The sequence below is a fragment of the Glycine max genome, chromosome 10, assembly GCF_000004515.6.
Source record: "Glycine max cultivar Williams 82 chromosome 10, Glycine_max_v4.0, whole genome shotgun sequence".
Classification (NCBI taxonomy): Eukaryota; Viridiplantae; Streptophyta; class Magnoliopsida; order Fabales; family Fabaceae; genus Glycine; species Glycine max.
The window spans coordinates 33,423,376-33,448,465 of NC_038246.2; the positions used below are offsets into that span (position 1 = coordinate 33,423,376).

The window sequence follows — 25,090 nt, forward strand, 5'->3', positions numbered from 1 at the left end:
GATTTTGCCTAACAAAGTCAGGTTTACTATAACTCGGCTGTGATTTTTTTTCAATGCCATATGTAGCAAAGTCCTTGATCTTGTGATGTTAGATGAGCTAGAAAATGAGGCTACTATTATATTGTGTCAGTTGGAAATGTATTTTCCTACTGCGTCTTTGATATCATGGTTCACTTATTTGCGGTGGATGTACCCGGTTGAGTGATATATGAAGATCTTAAAAGGGTATACCAAGAATCTACATCATCTGGAAGCATCTATTGTTGAAAGGTACATTGCAGAAGAAGCCATTTAATTTTGTTCAGAGTACATTGAAAAAGCTAAACCTATTGGGCTTCTTGAGTATCGGCATGAAGAAAGAGTGGGACGTAAGGGTTCAAGAGGACTGCATGTTATCACTCCAACTGTAAGAGAGAGTGGGATGCTCCTTAACATTCAAGGCAAGACAAAAGATGGTTTGAATACTCGTCAAGATCTAGCTAAGATAGGTATACGATTGAAGTTGCATCGAAGGTCTGATGGTAAAAAAATATAATTGCCTCTAGCTTGTCATACTTTGTCTAGAAAGGAGAAGATAAGTTTTTGTCAGTGTCTACGCCGGGTCAAAGTCCCACAAGGATGCTCTTCAAATATTAAGAGCCTTATGTAGTTGAAGGATCTTAAGTTGGTAGGGTTAAAGTCTCATGATTGTCACGTCTTGATGCATTTGTTAGCCGTGGCCATACGAGATATTTTGCCTAACAAAGTCAGGTTTACTGTAACTTGGCTGTGATTTTTCTTCAATGCCATATGTAGCAAAGTCCTTTATCCTGTGAAGTTAGATGAGCTGGAAAACAAGGCTGCTATTATATTGTGTCAGTTGGAGATGCATTTTCCTACTGCTTTCTTTGATATCATGGTTCACTTATTTGCGGTGGATGTAGCCGGTTGAGCGATACATGTAGATCTTAAAAGGGTATACCGAGAATCTACATCGTCTAGAAACATCTATTGTTGAAAGGTACATTGCAGAAGAAGCCATTGAATTTTGTTTAGAGTACATTGAAAAAGCTAAACCTATTGGTCTTCCCGAGTCTTGGCATGAAGAAAGAGTGGGATGTAAGGGTTCAAGAGGACTGCATGTTATCACTCCAACTGTAGAAGATTTGCAACAAGTTCATTTGTATTGTTGAATAACAGTAATGAAGTTTTTCCATACATACTTCTCCATGAAGGTGTAGTGAAGGAAACTAATCCAAAAATGTCGAAGAACAGGGTCTTGAAAAAGTATAACAAGACTTTCCTAGATTGGTTTAAAGATACAATCTTTGCTGATGATAATGCTTCTGAAACGTTAAGAAAGCTAGCAGATGGGCCTAAAAGAAATGTTATAACTTGGCAAGGATACGATATAAACAAGTATTCCTTCTATACAAATGCACAATATAAGAAAAGTACAATGCAAAACAATGGGGTCACCCTAAGGGCTGAATCTCAACACTTCGCTAGTGTATATGATGACAATCCACGTGTAGCTTCCATCCCTTACTTTGGTTTCATTGAAGAAATTTGGTAGCTTAACTATGTCAAATTTACTATCTATGTTTTCAAATGTAAATGGGTTGACAGCAACACCGGTGTGCAGACCAATGATGTAGGATTTACGGTGGTAGATTTAAAGAAACTCGTTTACCAGAATGACCCTTTCATCATGGCAGAACAAGCTAAACAGGTATTTTATGTTCAAGACCCTTGTGATGAAAGGTGGTTAGTGGTTCTACAAGGGAAAACAATTGGTGTTAATGTTGAAGATGATGATTCATACATTGATACTTATGTTAGTCCTTTGTCCACACAAATGTCGCCTAACATCGTCGAATAAGAAGAAGCTTATGGCGTTCATGCTAATCATAATGATCATGATGAAGGAGAATTAACTAACATCATGTAATGTAATTTTCTTATTATGTATTTAATTTCAGTCCATTTATTTACATCATTTATTCAGTTTTGTGATAATGTTAATTAACTAATTTTTTTTCTTTCCAGATAAATGGCTACACCACCCAGTTCTCCTCCTCCTCCTCCTCCTACTGGTGCAGCATCACAGTTGCCATCTACCTTGAAGCGGACAAGAAAAGCCACACGGCTAAGAACATTGGCGACTAGACCAGTTTGGGTAGAGAGACTGTTGGTCCATGTCGATCTTGCGACCGGGAAGGTCGACGGTTCCAATAAAAAGAAGTTAAGAACATATTTGGGGATTGTCGCTCGTGATAAGGTGGACGTGACATACGAGAATTGGAAACAAGTCCCTACTGCTCAGAAGGATTTGATATGGGAGGATATTCAGATATTTTAGTTAAATCTTGCATTTTATTGATTGACAATCAAATTGTAATTTAGTAACAATATAATGTAATTTTTTGTTTGTCAGGCTGAATTTAATATCCCTGAAGCATCTGATCCGAGGACAAAAAAGAAAATACTCCAGACTGTGGAGGAGCGGTGGAGACAATTTAAGTCTGATTTGACGTCGAAATAGGCACTTGCAGCCGACAAGGAAAGTGTCGATGATAGTGTATATGAAAAGTATGACATTAGCATGGAGAAGTAGACCTGCAGAGACCCTTTGTGGGAGGTAAGTTTGTGATTTTCATTGTTTTATACTTTAAATTGACTTACTATTATACATTTTAATGATAACTTTCAATAATGTTTAATTTCTACAGGATGTGCGAAATAAGGCACAGGCCATCCAGAAACAAAATACTGCCCCTCACATGTTGTCTCATGGCGGTTATGAATATTTAGAAAACAAAGTTGATGGATGAGAAGAGAAAGAAAAAAATGGAGGAAGCTGCTCAATCCAGAAGCACTGACACTATGATTGATCCTCCATCTTCCATCAGACAACACGTGAAGTGGAAGATGGCCCGTACCAAGAAAACTAGACAAATGACATTTGAGGCAACAAAGGAAATTGCTGAGAAGATTCTAAGTCACTTTCAATTATTAATTGCAATTATTTATGTTTATTGTGTGATTGAGTAAACCAATAAATGTGTTCTTTATAGAATTCGTTGGAGGAGCAAGCCTCACAGGGTTCCTTTGATGCCCATGGACGTCAGGATGTACTGACTGCTGCCATTGAGCGACCAGAACACCCTGGTCGTGGCGTGCTACTGGAGCTTGTGTCACGATCAAGCAATACTTTGGACTGGCTCCAAGGACCTCTAGCACGTATTCCTCCATGGCTCCCAAAGACTTGGAGCAGCTGATGAAAAAATCAGGGACCAGTTGGAGGAGTCGATCACAGAAAAAGTAACTCAACAACTAATGTTATCCTTCAGCCAAATGCAGTCCCAGTTTCAATCACAGATGCAATCACAGGGACTCGCACTGCCTCCTCAGCCTGAGGTTGGTCCTTCAGCTGCTCGTGTCAGCACAAAGGAGACTTGTGTTGATCCCTCAGGGAACGATCTAGACACGGGTGACTCAGACAGATGCAGGTTGTATATCGAAGAAAATCCTCCCCACTTAGTTGCCCTAGGAAGACTTTATGAGGGATCCATAACCGTTCACAACATTCCTTTGCTGCATGATCAAGTCAAGGTTGGTGTTGAGGAGGTTAGAGATGCAAATGCTTCCATTCCTGTACCCATTGAAGAGGTTAAGTTAGTGAGGCAAACACTTAACACCTTCCTTGCTTGGCCGACACATCTTGTCAAGCGTTTATCAGAACAGGTATTTTAGTGTCATTAAATGATTCTTTTTTCAATTAAAGTGTTCAGTGTAATTAAATTATGTTAATTAACTATGTTGGATAAACAGGGAGCTGTGGGACTGGTGAAACCTGCAGATATGCTAGATCATGATGTCGATGATCCCCTATATCCGATGACATTGACCATCCCACAACTTTTTCTGAAGCCGTTGTAGGTTATGTGGGATGCTACCATGTTTGGGGTGTTTAATAAGAACTTCCCCTTGTACATAAAGCATGAAGATCTGTCTGAAATAGCACATGGTGGTCAATGTCTCAGCATCTCTGTTATATAGTTGTGGATTCAGTAAGTCAGTTTACATTATTGTTTATCACCTAACTTATTGTTTTAAATTCATACATAATTTAGTTTATGTTAACAACAATAGGCATATGAATGAGACAATAATGGAGTCAAGAATGACAAAGGTTGAAGAAGATGTATCTTACATCCGGTCAAGCTTTGATCTTCCACCACCGCCGCCATCATCATCTTAGACTTATAATTTAATATTAGTACTTTGATTTTCAGCCTTGTATTTTGGCTATATTATTATACTATTTGAACAATTTACTATTTCTCTATTTGCATGGTATGTTTGAACTAATATTATGTATGTTATTTGACTATGTGGAGTTTATAATTTATCTATGCATGGTTGTTTGCTTCATGGTTTCATGGTTCTTGCTTCTTGCTTCATGATTTGGTTGATATTTTTTATGAACATTGTATTGATTAAATTAATTTGATACGCACTTTGGCTTTTTGTTGATGCCAAAGGGGGAGAGAAATGGGATTAAATCAAGAATTCACATGAGTAATCAACTTATTTTTAAGATAAGCATAAATTCAGAAACAAAGGGGGAGAATTTATGAGAGTGATCGACTAGGAAAAAGTGTGTGTGTTTCTTGATTTCAGAAGTTGTCATCATCAAAAAGGGGGAGATTGTAGAAGCAAGGCTTCATGGTGAATGTGATTCAAAGGTGTTTTGATGATAACAATGATGACAACAAAAGATGATGACAAAGGTGATGAACAAAAAGCTCAAAGATCAAAGAACATCTCAAGTGAATCAAGAACAAGTCAAGAGTTCAAGAATCAAGGAGAATTCAAGACTCAAAAAGAAAGCCTAGAATCAAGAATCAAGATTCAAGATCTCAAGAATCAAGATCAAGATTCAAGACTCAAGATTCAAGAATGAAGAAAAGACTCAATCAAGATAAGTAATGAAGAGTTTTTTCAAAACTTTGAATAGCACATGAGTTTTTGACAAAACCTTTACCAAAGAGTTTTTACTCTCTGGTAATCGATTACCATATTGTTGTAATCGATTACCAGTAGCAAAATGAGTTTGAAAAAGTTTTCAAACTGAATTTACAACGTTCCAATTATTTTCAAAAGGCTGTAATCGATTACAATGTTTTGGTAATCGATTACCAGTGCCCTTGAACGTTGAAATTCAAATTTAAATGTGAAGAGTCACATCCTTTCACTCAAAAGCTTTGTGTAATCGATTACACTTATTTGGTAATCGATTACCAGTGACTGTTTCTGAAAAAATCAAAAGATGTAACTCTTCAAAAAGGTTTTTGACTTTTTCAAATGGGTTTTAAGTTTTTCTAAAAGTTATAACTCTTCTAAATGGTCTTCTTGACCAGACACGAAGAGTCTATAAAAGCAAGGCTTTGTTTTGCATTTCCAATTCAATTCATTCCTTCACACTTTTACACTTATTTCATACAATCCTTTACAAGCCTTGAATCTCTTTGAACTTCTTCTTCTTCTTTGTACCAAAATCTTTCTGAAGTTTTCTGGTTTTCTAAACCTTGAAAACTTGTGTTATTCCTCTTTTCATTCTCTTCTCCCTTTGCCAAAAAGAATTCGCCAAGGACTAACCGCCTGAATTCTTTTTGTGTCTCTCTTCTCCCTTTTCCAAAAGAAAGAAGGACTAAACGCCTGAATTCTTTTGTGTCTCCCTTCTCCCTTGTCAAAGAATTCAAAACGACACAGTCTGAGAATTCTTTTGATTCTTCCCATTCCCTTATACAAAAGTGTTCAAAGGACTAACCACCTGGGAATTCTTTTGTATCCCCATTCACAAAGTATCAAAGGTTTAACAGCCTGAGATCTTTGTCTTAACACTTTAGAGGGTACATCTTTTGTGGTACAAGTAGAGGGTACATCTACTTGGGTTTGACTGAGAACAAGAGAAGGTACATCTCTTGTGGATCAGTTCTAGTGGAGGGTACATCCACTAGGTTCAAAGAGAACAAGGGAGGGTACATCCCTTGTGGATCTTTGCTTGTAAAAGGATTTTTACAAGGTTGAAAGAAATGTCAAGGACCGCAGGTCGCTTGGGAACTGGATGTAGGCACGGGTTGTTTCCGAACCAGTATAAAAACTCTTGTGTGTTTGTTTCCTTCTTCCCTACTCTTTTACTTTCCGCTGTGCATTTAATTTCCGCTTTTACTTTCTGTTAAGTTTTCTCTTCTACTCCTCATTCTCTTAACAATTTAGTAAAAGCCTTAAAAGAGTAATTTTTAATTAGTAAAGGTTTAGGAATAATTAATTCAACCCCCCTTCTTAATTATTCTGAGGCCACTCGATCCAACATTATTCACTACTATCAGTCTCAGGGCAAAAACTTGGTTCCATGCACTACCAAGGACTCTGACAACTGCCCCTTAACTGGTGTCATTTTTGAACCCTTTGAATAGGTCAAGAAGGAGCTCAACCTTGTTTGCACCATCCCACAAGCTTTTCTCGCTCGCCAGAAACACACTGGTGAATGCGAGGCTACCATAAACGAATAGATCAAGTGCATTACCTTGCTTCTAACTTTTCTCCTCTCTATTCTTTTTCTTTTCTAACTTCAAAAAAATTAAAAAATTAAGTCTCCTTTTTGTTATATTCATGAATTGTTATAAATTAACATGACTTTTATGGGTACGAGATGAAGAAGGATTTTTTTTATCTGTTTATGGGTTTATCTTGTTTGATGGTCTTTAATTTTTTTTTCACTTTGCAGTGTGGAGTACAATGTTTTGTATGTTTATCATGCAATGTTTGCCTACTTCAATAGGGACAATGTTGCACTCAAGGGTCTTGCCAAGTAATGATTTCGTTATATATTTATAGGTTTTATTGTGTAGTGTTTTGATTTACCTTGTGAGGAGTAGTTCATTAATGATTGTGATTATTACATATTTTTCAAGGAGTCAAGCGAGGAGGAAAGGGAGCATGCCGAGAAATTAATGGAATATCAAGTATAAATTACAGCTTTCAGTCTCCGAGAATATGTTGTATGTGTCAATTGAATATGCAAATTTTCAATCTTATCTTCTAGAAAGTGATAACGGGAATTTTTTGTGTGTTAATGTAATTTTAAGAACAAACGAGGTGGAAAAGTGAAGTTGCAATCCATAGTGATGCCTTTTTCTGAGTTTGACCATGAGGAAAAGGGATGTGTGCTATATGGTTAGTGTGTTTCTCATCCCTTGTTCTATTTTTTCATGTATTTTATAATTTATAATTAAACTTTTCACTTTTGCGGCATTGTTATGCATTTTAATGATGAGATATGTATGTTTTAGCTTGTTAAGGCTTATATTTTTAGAATTTGAAAACATATTTAGCAAAACTTAAATGAGTAGCATTCACAACATCCTAAATCATATGAATTCCAATGACTTGTTTTTTAGTATCTTGTTCTTTGGATGTTCCCTAATCTGGAGCTCGATCATCCACTTGAAATATTCTATAAAATGAAACGAATTATGATTTAACATTGCATTTATCTTGTTTATATGCACATATGTTGATTTAGTTATGTTAGGAAATACATTATGTCTTAATTCTTTGCAGAAATGTTGCATACAAATACACATGATGTATGTAGGCCAACTTGTTCAAAGTGTTTGCTTTCTCCAATGAACTTCCCCTGTGAAATTTGTATGTTTGGAACTAAACGTATTTTGTGTTTGTTTCTTGTTGCAACAATGGAACTTGCTCTGTCATTGGAGAAGCTAACCAATGAAAAATTACTTAACTTGCACAGAGTAAGATTAGTTTGTTTGGTCCTAGTTTTGGGTTTATAGCATGTTTGGATCATTAAATTCAATTTCCTCATATTCAATTCCAAAATCATGTTGAAATCTAAAGCAACAAATAGTCATTTCCACTTTTTCAAATTTTTACCATAATTTTGGGTCTTAGAATCAATTGTAGTACCTATCCAAACAAGCACGCCATTTGTCTCATTTATGTTCTCTTCAATGTTGTTAAAAGTAAAATTCATTTCTTTGAACATGTTGCATGTTGTTTGTTAGGTTGACTCAAAGAACAATGATGTGCAATTGGCTGATTTTATTGAAAGCAAGTTTTTGGGTGAACAGGTAAAGTGACGTTGCAATTTAATAAAACTTTCTTATAGCTTACTGGCAGAATGATTTCCACGTGATTTTCACATGAATGTGTTGGACCAACGGCCTTAGAAATCTTAAGAAGGGGTGAATTAATTTTCCACTAATAAACTTTTAACCCCCTTCTAAAAGAGATAGGCTCAGATTGTAGAAGAAGCAACAATCAATTTAATAATGTTCTTTAAACATGAAAGACAAAATTGATTGCAACAAAATAAATTAGATAAGGGAAGAGAGAATGCAAAAAAAATTTTATACTGGTTCAGCAAAGTTCGTGCCTACGTCCAGTACTCAAGCAACCTACTTGAGATTTTCCACTCCCTTTGTGAAAATCCGTTTACAAAGTCAGAACCACACAGGGACAACCCATCCCTTGTGTTTAGGAATCCTTACAACTTAAGAGACCCTCAGTCTTTTAATCAATCTCTTTGAATGAGAAGAAAGAAAGAAGAATTCTCTCTTGAAGAGAAGGATATTACAATTGAAGTCCATGGAGAAACTCTTAATGGATTTGCAAGTGTTTGCCCAAGAGTTTTTTTTTTGAGAGAGCATTTGGCAATTAAGTTCTCTTGGAATATCTCCCTCATACATTTTGTGTCCTAAGTCACCTATTTATAGGCCTTTGATGACCATTCAAAAATCTCTTGAACAGATGTGACTATCAGGAGTTATTTTCTAATGAGTTGTAACTCTTGGGAGTTATTTTCTGAATTTTTGAATTCTTGACTTGGATCAAACTTGAGAAGAAGTTATCTTTGGAATCATCAAAATCATATATACATACATTCACATTCTCCCCCTTTTTGGTGATGACAATCAAGTGATTTCTTTTTGACATCATCAAAAGAATGCATGATCCACATTCTCCCCTTTTTGATGATGACGCTCATTATCCAAGGCTTGATCTTTTTGACATCATCAAAATCTTCATGATTTACATTCTCCCTCTTTTTGATGATGACAACCACCTGTAGGTTAGGAGCAACAACAACAACAAAAAATATCCATTTGTATATAGTTTTACTCCCCCTTTGTTTTGCAATGATTGCTTATATGAGACAGTTGAAGATTTCATATATAATAAGTTGTCTCATAAAGATTTCATATATCTTTTATCTATCTCTCGCCCTTTCTCAAATCTTAAGAAGGGGTGAATTAATTTTCCACTAACAAACTTTTAACCCCCTTCTAAAAGAGATAGACTCATAATACAGAAGAAGCAACAATCAATTTAATAATGTTCTTTAAACATGAAAGACAAAATTGATTGCAACAAAATAAATAAGATAAGGGAAGAGAGAATGCAAACACAGTTTTTATACTGGTTCAGTAAAGTCTGTGCCTACGTCCAATACTCAAGCAACCTATTTATAGGTAAAAATCCGTTTACAAAGTCTGAACCACACAGGGACAACCCATCCCTTGTGTTCAGGAATCCTTACAACTTAAGAGACCCTTAGTCCCTTAATCAATCTCTTTGAATGAGAAAAAAGAAAGAAGAATTCTCTCCTGAAGAGAAGGATATTACAATTGAAGTCCATGGAGAAACTCTTAATGGATTTGCAAGTGTTTGCCCAAGAGTTTCTTTTGAGAGAGCATTTGGCAATTAAGTTCTCTTGGAATATCTCTCTCATACATTTTGTGTCCCAAGTCACCTATTTATAGGCCTTTGATGACCATTCAAAAATCTCTTGAATAGATGTGACTCTTAGGAGTTATTTTCTGAAGAGTTGTGACTCTTGGGAGTTATTTTCTGAATTTCTGAATTCTTGACTTGGATCAAACTTGAGAAGCGCTTATCTTTAGCATCATCAAAATCATGTATATATACATTCACAGATTGTATGCAAAACACTGCAAATTCAAAATAAGAAGACTCTTTTCAACCTTTAAAAGATCCCATTTGATATGGTTGTTGTTATTAAAACTCACAATTATGAATACATGTGTTTTCTGCATCCAGAAGTAAGATGTGTGCTACTTACCTTTCCCCTACCCCACTTTCTACTAACACGTGATCATGTGCTAATGGTATGATAATAAAATGCAGAAAATTAAACATGGCTCAACCTTTTATTCTTATTCCTTCATTAGCTTGGCCTTACTGTGTTCTTGCCTCTGAATTTTGTGATAATGGCCAAAAACTATGGCTTCCTTATCTACATTCTTGTCTTGGTCTTGGACATTGTTGCTGGCATACTTGGAATTCAAGCAAAAATTGCTCAAAACAAGGTACTCACTCTAATAAGACCAAAAAATATGTATATACCTCAATCTTGATCATGAGAACATTAATTAATGAGTCTTCTTTTCATGTTTATTCCATTGAACTACTCTGTTAATCCATTTTCATTTTGTGATAAGGCTACTAGTGGTGGTGCACATAAATTTGCTGACCTTTTTAAAGAAAGACTCAGATTTAGTCCTGACAAAGAAGATGAAATGAGTTGCCTTGTAGCAAGAGCAAATTTCTTGCTGAAGGTGAATCTAACTCTAGGAATTATCTATTTTCTTTTGTATTTTGTTTAAGAATGATCTCGATAGTTACAAGACCATCTCGTGAGTTGAAATATTTGTGCAATTCTTTATCTCATGCACTACTTCCTTTCATTGCAAAATATCATAGAGATATGAACAATTGCAACTCACTCACTATTCTAATAAATAATTGAAGAAAAAAGATGTTTTTTTACTTTTCTTCTTTGGACAAATTATAGTGCACCCCCTTGTTTAAAAAGGAAAAGAGCCAATCAATTGCCAAGAAATGTTATTACTTCCACTAATCCACTAGAGTATGGAAAAACCATTATATATAGTTTATTCATACTCATTGATGCATTGTTTTATTGGTGAATTGTTGAAGGATAATATGACTTAAAGTTTAATTTTCTACATAATTTTTATATAGTCATAGCTGACAACTCTATTTTTTTTTTTTGTTTCCTTCTTGCATTATATATTTCTTGTTGTTAACCAAGATCTGTTTGAGATATATTTTAGCTCTTCTCTGCAAAAATAAACAAGATCTATACTTTGGAGCATGTGACTATGCCATTAATTCATTCTTGCTGACTTATATTGATCATTGCTAATTGCTAATTAGATGTTGTACCACTTCTTAGTAGGCAATTCGTCATGAAGCGTTTACACACATGGAAGGCCAGAAAGAGTTTGTTCAAATTAACACTAAAGATTTGTTTCCTTATCTTCTAGTTAATATTGGATCTGGTGTTAGTATGATCAAGGTATATTTGTTTAGTTTCCTCTTTTTATTTAACTTGTTGATCTCTTTGGTTTATGTTTTATAAAGACAAACTAGCGGCAATTCATTATTTAAATCTGGGTTAACATAGGTTGATGGGGACGGAAAATATGAGAGGGTCAGTGGGACTAATGTTGGTGGTGGTTGGGGATTGGGAAGGCTATTATAACAAAGTGTGAAAGGTAATTTTTCTGATAATTCTCCATTTTTTCCCTCTTTATCTACTGTTATATTTAAACTATTGCCAAAGGGTTTCTTAAAATGAGTTCCAGCTTTGGTGAATTACTTGAGCTGAGCCAGAAAGGAGATAATAGTAATACTGACATGCTTGTTGGGGACATTTATGGTGGCATGGACTATTCTAAGGTAAATTTTGCAGTTACTCATTTTGTATGATATTTATCTGATATATAAAAAATGCTCTAAATTTACTTAATTTTTGGATCAAATTGATGAGTCATTTGATTTTTTCTATCAATCATGACTTAGTATTTACCAGTATTATATAATTGTACATTGGCCTATCAGCTTATACCATTGCTTCAAGTTTTGGCAAGGCTACCTTAGAAAAAAGGACTTGATGATTGCAGACCTGAAGATTAAAGTATTCTCACCTCAATCTTTCTGTAAGTTTTGAATAGTGGAATATCTGTTTGCGTGTTAGAATGAAAGGCAAGTGTCTAGGAGCTACATCTTTCTCTCTGAGCAATAACTTGAAGATCTCTGCAGGGCATGTGGGTGGTTGCATGGGCTGATATGGGTGACCCAAATGCAAGCATGTCCTCAACAGGTAAAGTTTTTTTTATCTAACTAGTTTGGTTTGAATTTTTAAGTAGAGTTCCTCTTGCTTAATCTTTTTTGGTATTTATATTCCTTAATGTTGTTCTATATTTCCTAATTTGACCATAAAATAATTAAATTGCTCATACTAATGGAGTCTATTTTAGTTTTCTTAACGGCACACACTTTTGGCACGCTTAAAAATTTTAAACTAACTTTTTTAATATTCAACTTTGTTGAATAAAAAGAATAAAAAAAGTAAATAAACAAAAACTTGTTCAAACTGGGTTTGAGCTATTGGTTTGAGCGGTTCTCTAATTGTTTGATCTTTTAAGTTGTCTAGATTGATAACTTGACCACTTCACCAGTTTTCTGGCTAAACTGGACCATTTGGTTTTTTTATCCATTATCCTAACTTCTCTCTCTATCTCTCACATAAACACTTATAGTGCTGGCTTTGGTTGTTGTACCTATTCTTTCTATTGTTGTTCATAAGTTTGGCCGTTACCTGCGGGAACTTGCTCATAAAATTCAAATTGCAGCTACAATAGCTTCATCAATAGCCGAGGTATGTATTTTTCATCAAATAGATATCATAGGAGAAGATAGTTAAACTGATATTACTTTTATCTTTGTTGCACAAGAATCCTTTGGTGCAATAAGAACAGTAAGATCATTTGCCCAAGAAGATTATTAAATAACACGCTACTTAAAGAAAGTTAATGAAGCACTTAATCTTGGTCTTAAACAAGCTGTGAGTTAGCCAATTATAGTTTGATACGTGCTTGTGTGTAGTTTTATTTGTTTACCTTTGCAACATTTAATCTTATATCTCTTTGGCAATACAGAAAGTTGTCGGGCTCTTTTTTGGAGCCCTTAATGTTGCACCTACACTTTCAATTATTATAGTTGGCTCCTTTGACTTTGTAGTGGGTTCTTCTATATCTGGTATGCCTGGATTGTATATAGTAGTTATGAAAGTTGTAGGTTCTAGAAGAAGGGTATTTCAACTTTTGGATCATACCTCATCCATGCCTAAGTCAGGAGATAAATGTCCACTGGGGTCAATTTCATATATTTCCTAAAATATAACTTAAAAAAATTTAGTACCACAAGACAAACTACAATTGGGTGAAATTAATGGTATCCACTTAATAGGGGGCAGGATCCATATCATTGAGTGGACCACTGGTGAATTTCACCTAATAAGTAAAGAATGTGTTTCTACCATTTCTTTACATCTATACACATTGTGTAGGATGTATGGATGAAAAAGCCTGCCTTTTGGAATCTTGTACTATAAGATTTTACAGTGTCTAATTATGCATTCAAATCCTGTATTGTCAATAAAAGTAGTTAACTCATTATTAAATAGACCTTGCAATATATAGACACTTAGGCCTTGTTTGTTTACTAAGTGACACTAAATGTCTTTTACTGTAGTGATCAAGATGGGGAAGTAGAACTAGATGATGTGTGGTTTGCCTATCCATCACACCCTAGCCATCTTGTGCTTAAGGTAGCAGTTTCCATCTAGTTTTATGTTCAGGCTTTACAAATTGAGTGGTAAATTATTAAGCAAATTATGCTTTGCATTGTTCATCTTTAGGGCATTACATTGAAGCTGCATCCAAGATCAAAGGTTGCTCTTGTCGGTCCGAGTGGTGGTGGAAAGGTATAGTACACATCTTATCTTCATTTTTCCTTTCTTCCTATGTTTTGCAGTTCATCATTCCACAATGTTCATATTAATGTGCTTGGGTTGAAGAGGAATAGAAAGTTAAGCAAGGTAAAGTGAAAGGAGAAAACATCACGAACATGAACTTGTTTCTTATTTTGTGCAGAGTACAATTGCAAACTTAATTGAAAGATTTTATGACCCAACCAAGGGGAAGATTCTACTGAATGAGGTTCCTTTGGTAGAAATATCACATAAGCATTTAAATACTACAATTTTTTTTGTCATTACTATTATTATTTATTGTCTAAGAATGGGACGATGGATTAATTGGGCTAGCACTGCAGCAGCTATTTTTGTATTTAGGACACAACAAATTTATAACATTTTTTACAATATAGAAAAAAAAAATATGTTGTCAACACTCCACACCATATAATATAGAATTCAGGATTTTTCATACTTCTACAATCCTAAGAACGAAAATTCACATAAGGCCATGATGTAACCTTAATTAACCTTAAAGGAAAACTTAGTACACCTTATTTGCCCCAGAAATGTATCTATGTAGAAGGTTTTAATGGCCACTGACACATGGCTGATTACATGTGTCTTGACTCAAGTATGAATCTGATAACTACTGGTTCGGTGATCAGAGAAAGAATGAATGAAAAATAGGAATTTAATGATGAAATCTCCCTTAGCATTGGATGAGTGACAAACCCAGGTTATGTAATGCCAAGTAACACTTTCTTTCTCTTAGTTTTGCTTTTCTTGAGAAGGATGGATCAGGGATTAGAGGTAAAATAAAGATCATTGGATTTGAAAATAGAGATATAGATCTTTCAAAATCATTATGGACCTATCAGGTATGTATATAATATTTAAACCCTAAATTGATCCAAAAGAACTGTTAGTTATTAGTTGGTTTTTTGAGGAAAATACTATTAGATGTAGTACCATACAAATATATTCTATAAATCTGTACAGTTAGAAAAAATATAGTAACTACACAAGCCAAATACACGTGTCTTCTTTTTCTCTCATTTCCTACATGGTACCTTCTGGAATCTGGACATATTACAATTGGTCTTCTTTTGAATTTAAATGACCATCTAACAAACATTTTCTAGGGTAAGTCAATTAGTTAGTCCATACATAGTGTAAGTACTAGGTGTACATAAGTTGTTTAGGTATACTCCAATTGCATTCTCTTCGTAAATAAACCAGTGTAGTTAGTATAAATATTGTAAGTACTTAAGCCAAACATTTGTGTATTTTCATTCAATAGGTTCTCTCTCATTCTCTCTATTGTGTATGTGTGTGTGTGTGTTTGATATAAGCTATTTCATTAAATGAATATGGAATGACCTTGGTAGTTACTAGCATACACAACACTAAATGTGCCTGTCTTATTATAAATCAAGTTGCTAATTACATTAAGTTTCCTCGTGGCTCGAGATATTAAAAAAAAAGAAGGAACACGCCACTGTAGTAGAATACAAGAATTTTAAGTCGTCCAAAATTCAAATATTTAAAAGCAGATAGAGTGAAGCACGCTAGAATATAAACATGCTGGTGCTAATGGTGGTACACATTGTCATAGTGAATAGAACTTACTAAATAAAATAGCTGACTTGTGGATTAACAAATCTCCAGCCAAATCATCTGAGACTAATTATTCTAATCTAATGAACATAAATACAGTTGATACTTAAACACAATCAAACATTTCTTACATAGGTCATACAGAATCATAACTAAGATGGTCTTCCCATATTCAAATAATATTCACTTTAATTTTCAATATGACACTAATCCATTAACAAAAAAATGGCTTCAACTACTTCATGAATGGAGATGCATATTTAATAATTTAGATCCCAAAAATTATTCTCTTGTATATAGAATCTAAGGTCAAACACTAAATCCTTCAAATGTATACATATAATTTCTCTTCTTTAGACCACAACCCATTCATAGTTTGTTTGCTTTTTCTTATCAGAGAATGCACTTAACATACAACACATTAAAGCCAGGTTAACTTTCCAATGAAGACAAATATAATCAATATAAGCACAAACAACAAATAAATCTATAAATAGGACCACTAAAACAACCAGTGCTGCAATAACAGACAAGCCTTCAGCTATGATCGGTAGCAAGCTCATCTAATGTCACAGTAAGAACCAAAGTCACAACAATAACCAATAAGTTTACATAGCAACTGTAGTTGACTATTATATTTGAGTGATCCTCAATCCTTACACATCATAAGTAACCTTCGATAGTTTAAAACATCTCACAAGAGATTTGCTGATGCATTTTTGACTTATTGCCAGCTTATAGACAATGCCCAGCTATACAGTACAAATTCTTTGGAAGGCCCACCTAAGGTATACATATTTCCCTTTCTTACTCATTCTCTGATGCCAAAAACAAAAACCTCCATACAAACCTAAGGTATGAAAGTGCATGGTATAAAAAATGCAGCATCTTACCTCCTTTTTGCATGCGAAATCCAAGAACTGGTGGGGCAATATGACCTAACTTTGTTAGGATCCTGTCAAATACCTTTTGTGTTTGATCAACAGTCAAATCCACTCTTAGCTGCAATGTAATCCTTAAGATATTTATCACAACATCAAACCTAAAAGTAGTAGGAAGTGAAAAATCATAAAAACAACAAAATGCAGTAATTTATGAACACACCAATAAATCATAAAAAATCATACCTCAATGGACAATCCCTCTCTTTTGAAGTCATCACCAGTAATGGTAGAACTATGACAAGCTTCAATGTGGCACCAGCCAACTGGCAATTTAAAGTGAGGGCACCTATCAGTCATGTGAGGGCGACCATGATCAACACAACCACAAAAATTACTACCTAATACTATAATTTAAAGTGCTTTCTTGTAACAAAGAATGGGTACATTTGAATAATAAGGATTACAAAAGTATCTGATAAAGAAGTCTATTGCTTCTCCACAAATTGTATTTAGTGAACTACATTTAAAGTATGCCTTGACACAAAAGGGGTCTAGGCCAAATTTCTAGTCATAGGTAAACTAAGGTATGATCTCAAATCTCAAATGCTCTATTAGGTTGTTCCAACAATGTTAGCTTATAAAAATATACAACCTCGTATCAACCTCATGGCCAAAATGCAGTGTTTCAGCTAAAATATTAACAAACCAGTAAGGACTCTAAAAGGAATCTCTTAGAAGGTAACAAGTTAGAAATACTGATGCCTTTATAATATATATAGGATAAGCATTAAAAGACTCTAAATTTTTAACTAAAGTTATGCAAGCCACTAAATTTTTTGTGGTTTACTACCTATGGAGTGTACTATTATCAACAGTTTCTATTATTTCTAGCTAGTTTCATGTATGGTCAATGCTATATATCAATAGTAGGCATCAAAATATTTATATTGGTGTTTCCTATTATACTGAAGCAAGTTGCATAACTTTGGTGCCAGATTCCAATATACATACCTCAGAAACCCCAAATAAATCAATCCCCAGAAAGCAAGCTACAAACATGCACAAAATTTGCACGCTCAACAACATAACCCTATCTAGCTAGCTCTAGCCCCTCTTATTGGGGCATTGTTTGCTACATTCATAATCAGAAATACTTGAGACAGAGTCGCAAAAAGTACATGAGACAAAGTCGTGAAAGGTTGCAGAGATAGAGAGATACAGTCGGAAAAGGTTGCAGAGATAGAGACGAAAAAGAAGAGAGCGCGAGCAAAATAGGGCTTGCGTTCTAATATTTTTAAATATTTAAGCCCAACATTGGTTTTCAATACCAAACCGATGTTAATCAAATGATGTTAAAGTTAACATCGGTTTTTTGGCAGAAACCGATGTTAATGTATACATGTTGTTTACAATTAAGCCACCGTGTTTATGTTCACATCGGTTTTGTCAAAAACCAATGTTTAGCTGACGATGTTAAATCTATATTTTCTAGTAGTGTAAAACTACCCATAAATTAGGAACAACCAATAAACTTGCATATAAAAACTTGTAACAACCATTACAGTAGGAATTCTATCATAAATCCTAATAAATAGATAGGGATTATTCATATTCTCAACAAAAATCGAATTATTTATTAAAAAAACAAATTATATTTCTATTATATCTTTTTATGATAAGGTGACACAAATGTGTTAGGATGGGTTTTGAGAGATCTAAGTATGTTCTGGAATCTAATGAAGTGTAAATAAAATAGAAATTTTAAAATATAAATATAATAGTAATGAAATATTAATATGTATGGAATAAAGATATTCGAACCACCAAAGTAAAGAACCGTTACACATAAGGATTTTTTTTATGACATAAATAAGATTAATTGCTCCTTATACTTTAATTACTTTTAACAGTAAAACAAATAGATCACAAATTAGCTAATTTTTTCTATGAAAGGCGGAAAATTCTTTTATTTAGCCATGTAAAAGCTTAAAACCATGACGACATGACATATAACTTGATGGCCACCATTAGCTAGCTATGTCAACACAAGAAAGATACATAGAAGAATTCCACCCTTAATATCCAATGCCAGCAAAGCATTCTCCACCTCTTCTACTACCACCGTCACTGTCATCACCACCACCAGTGTCAGTTCTACCGCCACCATAGCCAAAACTGCTGCTAACCCCATTTCCTATCCCAACACCACCTTGAGCACCACCACTTCCACTCCCAATTCCACTTCCTGAGCCTACTCCAAATCCAATAGGAGTGGAAGAGTGGGTGGGGAACCAGCGGATGGAGTTGGTGATGTAAGGGATGTTGGAGGAGCGGGAAGAGAACGGGAGGTGGCGGTGGTGTAGTAGGTGCCAAAGGAGACAATGGGGGTGGAAATGTAGAAGATGGTATGGTGCTTGGACTTGTGCCATGATAGTAAAATTTAGAAGGAAAACAAAAAATGCTAAGAATAATACAAGTCGAGCCATATGTGTCTAAATTCTAAAACTCACTTCAAGTGTTGTGCCAAAATGGGGTGGTTGGAGCTGCATTATAAGTTGGTTTGGTTGAAGCGCTGGTCATGCCCATTACTTTGGTGTGGCATGAAAAGTAGATTATGAGGAACTTCATGTGTTGTATCTCATGTATATAACGACAAATATTAACATGTGGTGATTCACTCCCAACCATTTGTTATTGTCTTGTTGGACGGAGTGTCGGCAAGTGTACTGATTTGCACAAGTAGTATAAAACGGTAAGAGCGAGTATCGTATCCTCAAGGAATTTGTTTCACCTAGACCATGTACATTCAGTAGGTAAACATTTATACGGATTAAAATAAGACAAATATTGAGTTTTGTACCAGAAAATCTATTTGAACATAAACAAACAAAATATCTAAAGCTATAAGAGGTGAAAACTATCAAGTTAAGAGCATTGGGGAGTGTTCTACTGAATTTCTCTTGATGTCTAAAATGTGTTTTTCTCTATTTAACGATGTCCTAGTGTTCTTATGCTGAGAAACTACTCAAACCATGATTCCTCACATGAATGAGCCTAACTCTCTTTAGACTTTGTCCTTGATCCCTCAACAATCTTGTTCTAAAAGAGTTGCACTAAGCCTACAACATAAAATGGACTAGATCACTGCACTCCATTCCTAGAAATACAAATTTCTAGCTTGCTCTATCAAGTTCTAAGGTTTTAAAGCATTTCCCAATACTAAAAAGCCTAACAACACATACAAATGGGTGATCAAGCCACAAGCATGTAAAATAATCATAAAAAGAAGCAATGAACATAAAAAAATAACATTAAATAGATAGTGAGAATATTACATCAATATTGTTTAGTAGAACTCCCCAAGAAAGGGGCTTAGCCTTCCATTACAATCAAAGCTTCAAAACTAAGAAAGAAACTATTTTTGGTGAAAGAAATTGGAAGAAGATGATGGAGGATGTCTCCTCCAGCCTCTAAACCCTAACTCTCTCAGTTTTTCTGAACTAAGCTCTCTTTGTTGCTCAAAACTCATCTTTCTCCTTGAAACTCCGCCAACCTCAGTGTTTTAAAGGCTCTTGGACTCTTCAGCTTCCGAAAGCTCGCTGAGCGAGCATGGCTCGCTAAGCGAGAGTTAGTGAATTTTCGCTTAGCGAGAGTGGGCGCGCTGAGCGCGAGAAGAGACAACATGCTCGTTGGGCAGGCTGGCTTCACGCTGGACAAGCACATCTCTGACTTATCATCTTCTAGGGTTTCCCAATCAACTAAGCGAGTTGGATGCCTTGCAAAGCGGATGCATCTCGCTGAGTGGATTTACCTCTCTAAGCGAGTCATCAGCTGCTTAAACCTTCTCTTCTTTGGCCTGAAACTGAGTTGGATTCAACATTAAGTCACAAAAATGAAGTTTTTGTCCTATAAAATCACACAATAAGGAAAAATATGTACAATTCCTACAAAAAGAACCATAAATTGGAGGCACAACGCTATTTCTTTGCAAATATTCAATACTAAACTAGCTCATAAATGGCAACTAACAGGTCTCTTCACATCAATTCGATCAATAATATTAGACTTTGCATGTTACGTATAATGTAGGTACTACTGATTTTTAAGTTTTGGCAGTGAAAAGGATTTAGCTATATGAAAAGGGTTTTGAATAGCCTTTGCACTCAGCTTAATAAGATTTTGCTTATAAAAAGATGAAAAAAGAAATGTACATGTGCAAGCTCAGCCATGCATAAGTTGTTTTAGCACTAACATCCATAATAGGTGGATCTAATTTTATGATTTAAGTTTATTTATAGTCCTCAAATTAAGTCATTATTTTTTACTTCCCTAAATTTAAAGTTACTTTTTTAGTCTTTGAAAATTAATAATTATTGTTTTTAGTCCTTTTTTACATACGTCATTGACACGGCCAAATAAAAAATATAAAATTAGCAATTTGTGTCAGCTATTGGTTGCGCACAACTTGCAAAAAATTAAAAAAAAAATCTGAACTTGCAGATGAGGAAGCACAATAAATTGGAGTCGCACAAAACCCAAAAACCCGATGGCTACTTCATTCAACTATTATAAATTTAAACTTAGATCATACTCGCTCCATCCAACGTTTCGTGTTAAATGCATTAAAGCCAAATGTTGTAGCTTCAATCTCTACTCATCAGTGCTCTCCAAATTAATCTTACCAATAAAAAAATTAGCACTAAACAAAATTATGAACAATTATTACTGCTGAAAAAAAACATTAATGAATTTCTAGTCAATGTTCTCCAAATCAAATTCAGAAAAAGAGAAAGCATGAATCATAAACAAAATTGCAAGAACAGAAAAATAACACTAAAACATCCATGCTTGTGTAGGAAAAACACAAAGCCCTTCCACCAAATGTGATAAAACCATCTTTGAAGCCAACGACGTTAAAAGTAATTGACGTACAATGGCGGTTATGGAAAAACCCTCTTAAAAAATGTAACTCTTCTAAGACAGTTCTTATCAAGAACCATCTTAGAATGTGACTATGTTAAGTCATTTAAGATGATTCTTAAATAAGAACCATCTTAGAATGTGACTCTTCCAAGAAGGTTCTTACCTGAGAACCGTCTTAGAATAGGCACATTCTAAGACATTCTAAGACGGTTCTTATCTAAAAACCATCTAAAAATAAACACATTCTAAAATGGTGTCTTAGAATAAGCACATTCTAAGACTGTTTTTAGCTAAGAACCATCTTAGAATAGACAATTCTAAGATGGTTCTACCTATTCTAAGATGGTTCTTAGGTAAGAACCATCTTAGAATTTAATTTTTAATTTTCTTTATTTTTTAAAATTATCTGTCATACCATTCAGTTACCACTACCTATTTCTATACACTTAATTCTCATTTATTGTCATACCACAATTTATGCATGCGCCAAACATATACCTTATCCTAATTGACAATATCATATACGTTATCCTAATTCACAATGGATTCTTATACTAGCATACCTTGTACTTGGAAACCTACACCATAATAATGAAATCAAGCAAAATATTGATGAGCAGTTCACATGTTAACTAAGGTACAATATCCAAGAAGAATTATATCAATAAGGCACACTATAAATATGCATTATCAGTCAATGAATACTTGCCTTAATTAACTGATAACTTGATTTGTAATCCATATTAAAAAAACAAAGGAAAAATATTATAGCCCAAGTTAGGTGAGAAGGAAAATACCTGTGTTGACAAGGTTTAAGCTTTCAGATCTGTATCTGCAAGTAAATAACAACTTAGTCTATAAATTAATTAGGCCAAATAAGAGTCAAATAGAGACTGACTAGAATTGTGTGGGAAATCAATCGATAATTGCTTATGCTTATGCTAAAGACATGAATAACATCATGAAGACTCAACGCCTAAATTGGAGTATTAATTAGTTAGGCAATAAATGCACATTAATGTTACACTCATCTTCAAGCTGGAGTACAAAGAAAAAGCTCATTACATATATAACTCATATGTACCAAAGCAATAGTTAGCATATGGCAGTGAATCATGTGCCAGAGTTTGTTAGACTGATAAGTTGAATTGCTATATGTATGAAATGAAAGAAAGGAATAAGATATGCTTACCCTTGATAATCAAAATCTGCATCTCCAACACATTGTAAGGGTGTTTCCAGTCATTTCCTTCCCATTCTTTTTATCCTCTGCTTTGTTTGGTTGGCCAACAGTCTCTCAAACAGACTTTTGCTTGTCTTCTCTGTGTGTTGGTTCACAGATTTTGAGTGCATGGATAATAGACCCAACATCGAGAGAGTAAAGACGCTTACCCTGAGCCAAATCCCACAAAAGAGTCACTCCATCTTTGCCACCACTGGCACAGAGATCCAAACATGGTTCTTGCTTCAAGTTCAACGAAATTAAAACTCTGAGACATTCATGTTCAGGTTTGAAAATGGTGGCAAGGGATTCCCAAACACAATGGTGAGGGTGAGGGCGAGGGCAAAGGAACACGACGGTGAAAATGATGACTAGACCATGCGACAAAGATGGTGAGACGATAAGGACGATGACAACGACGACCACGAGCCAGTCGATGGAGAGCAACGCCTAAGGCATGAGCACAAGAAAGAGTTCAAATGACATTAGTGTTCAAAGTTAGGATGAGTGTCTAAGTGAGGAAGATGAGCATGGGATAGTTCAAAAAGATTCTCAATCACAACCATTTTTAAAAAAAGCATCGTTGAATGAACTTTTCCATGGTGGTTTTTAAAATAACCGTTGTGGAATGCAGTCTTCCACACCAATTTTATCCTTTATTAAAAGCATAAAGATTAAAAATATGTTTTTTTTTCTTTATTGAATCACAAACAACTCAACAAGCCTAGAAAATGTATAGTGAATGTTGAAAGTAACTAACTGGTAACAATGAAGCAGAAATACATAGCCAAGTTAGAGAGAAATGCATATAAGATTCCGAATGACAGTGTAGGAGCAGTAGACTCAACATTGATACTAAAATTCTGGCCTCTTGCACAGTGATTGCCAATGGTATAGTATAATTTACCATTGTCCTCCTATAATCAAATATGTATGTGAGACCACCTTCTAAGCCGGTGCTACAATTCTTGTAATAAATAGCGTCTGTCCTAAGTCCCAATGAATGCTCTCCGCTCCAGCTGAAAACTGATACATGTACACCACAAAGCCAAAATATTGAAGCAGCTATAGTTTATGTGCAAATCAACTATTAATGCATTAAGTATAATGTATCATATACACTCCTAGTCCTAGACCTAATGGTTATAACTCAATAGGCAACTTACATTAAGTTTGTGGGAAAAGATTTAAGTTTGATTTCCGCAGAATACACTCTTGTGAAAGGACGAGTAACTTAAAGTGTGATTAAGTCTCACATCAAACATTAGTTTCATAATCGGTCCAAAAAATCAAAACTTGTAAAAATAGTTTGAGGTGTCACAGGGGAGCAAAAATATATAATTACGGTGGTTATCAAGTATATATACACACACTGCTAATATTTTTCTACAATCTATTTGCGTTTCATTTAGCGAAGACTATATATATGTCCTTATTACACTTAATGTATTTATTTTCATTTAGCAGTTTTATTTGAGCAAAGACTATATATATCCGAATGGAGTTAATAATGACGAATGAACTTTTTTTTTCCCGGTGAAATAAATAGATGAGTTTGAGTAGGATGAGAATGGGCGTATATTAAAACTTACTGAGTTTGTGACCAACATGGAATCTCTTGGTTCTAGCCCAGTCTATATAGTAGCTCTCATAGGAGGGAACGTTCTATCCGAAGTTGTCACCAACCATATATTTTGTTGCTTTAGTCGTCACACCAATTATGAAAACCATTGCAACGGTGGAGTACCCTATCAAATTCAAACCCATGTTCCTTCCCATTTTTTTGTGTTTTACAGCTCGTCCTCATTGGAACTCTGTTCTTTGATGTTCTGTCTATACTGGGCTCTAGTTCAAAAGGATAAGATGTTGTGTATTATTAGATTATGTGGTTAGGGACCATTTATATAGAAGTCCAGGATAAATTCTTCTCTGAAATTAGAATATTCAAATGAGGTATATTTTTTTCGAACATTTTCCTCTAGGTGTATTTAACTAGTATCCCACCCCCCACGATGTAGGGTTTTCTCTTTATTTTTAAGTTATAGGAAATATTAAAATGATAGAAAATAAAATAAAAAATGTAAAATAAGTTTTATTATTATTTATTTATTTTCTGTTTCATATTATATCATTTTATAAATTTATTGTTGAAAATGAATGTTATACAATGTAACCAATGTAAGTTTATCAGTTTCTTAATATATTTCGATCATATTCATTAGCAGACTTAAAAATTTACTGATTAGTAAACATCTTTTTTGGCACAAATAAATCATCTCAAATTTTCATATAGTAGAAATAATAGCATTATTTGTATATAGACATTTTTTAATTAACCCAAAACAATAACTAAGAATCTTTTGACACTTTCTCAACAAAATTTTCTTCTTAGGTCTAACTGCATTCTGGCACCAGCGAGTGAGATTTGGATTATTTTTTATCATTAAATTAAGGGTCTATGGTTAGTAAATATATTCCATAAATGATACTTAACAACTAAAAATGACCTACCATTTTGAACTTGAACTGAAAGTATTTTTTTGTTCTCATATATATTTATGAGAT

The 25,090-nt window shown here is 34.4% G+C and overlaps 1 protein-coding gene, 1 long non-coding RNA gene and 1 pseudogene across 5 annotated transcripts; 2 read left to right on the forward strand and 1 right to left on the reverse strand.

The window, feature by feature from the left end:
• Nucleotides 1–6,080: 6,080 nt before the first annotated feature.
• On the forward strand, nt 6,081–8,150 carry LOC100799326 (ferritin-3, chloroplastic-like). Its single transcript, NM_001289267.2, has 10 exons — nt 6,081–6,194; nt 6,465–6,531; nt 6,701–6,740; nt 6,776–6,859; nt 6,900–6,915; nt 6,963–7,013; nt 7,137–7,224; nt 7,612–7,736; nt 7,770–7,805; nt 8,076–8,150. Exons 1-10 carry the CDS (start codon nt 6,081–6,083, stop codon nt 8,148–8,150), a joined length of 696 nt encoding a protein of 231 aa, NP_001276196.1.
• Nucleotides 8,151–10,301: 2,151 nt separating this feature from the next.
• LOC112998186 (pantothenate kinase 2-like) lies at nt 10,302–12,033 on the forward strand (annotated as a pseudogene).
• Nucleotides 12,034–19,667: 7,634 nt separating this feature from the next.
• LOC102664888 (uncharacterized) lies at nt 19,668–24,400 on the reverse strand. 4 transcript variants are annotated; one of them, XR_005886832.1, is made up of 5 exons: nt 24,118–24,400; nt 23,433–23,551; nt 22,496–22,975; nt 22,101–22,135; nt 19,679–20,242 (listed from the first exon to the last, which is right to left on the reverse strand). It is a non-coding gene; the product is annotated as an uncharacterized lncRNA (long non-coding RNA). The 4 variants fall into 4 exon arrangements; XR_001383199.3 differs by having other exon boundaries at nt 23,374–23,551; nt 24,118–24,393; XR_001383198.3 differs by having other exon boundaries at nt 23,286–23,551; nt 24,118–24,393.
• Between the last annotated feature and the right edge of the window lie 690 nt (nt 24,401–25,090).

What these genes read in the sequence shown, in the direction of transcription:
- LOC100799326 (NM_001289267.2), top strand. Translation starts at nt 6,081, where the DNA reads ATGTCAAGGACCGCAGGTCGCTTGGGAACTGGATGTAGGCACGGGTTG. An exon ending in TCTGTTTATGGGTTTATCTT is followed by an intron (nt 6,741 to 6,775) that starts GTTTGATGGTCT and finishes TTCACTTTGCAG; the next exon opens with TGTGGAGTACAATGTTTTGT. An exon ending in GTATTTTGTGTTTGTTTCTT is followed by an intron (nt 7,737 to 7,769) that starts GTTGCAACAATG and finishes CTGTCATTGGAG; the next exon opens with AAGCTAACCAATGAAAAATT.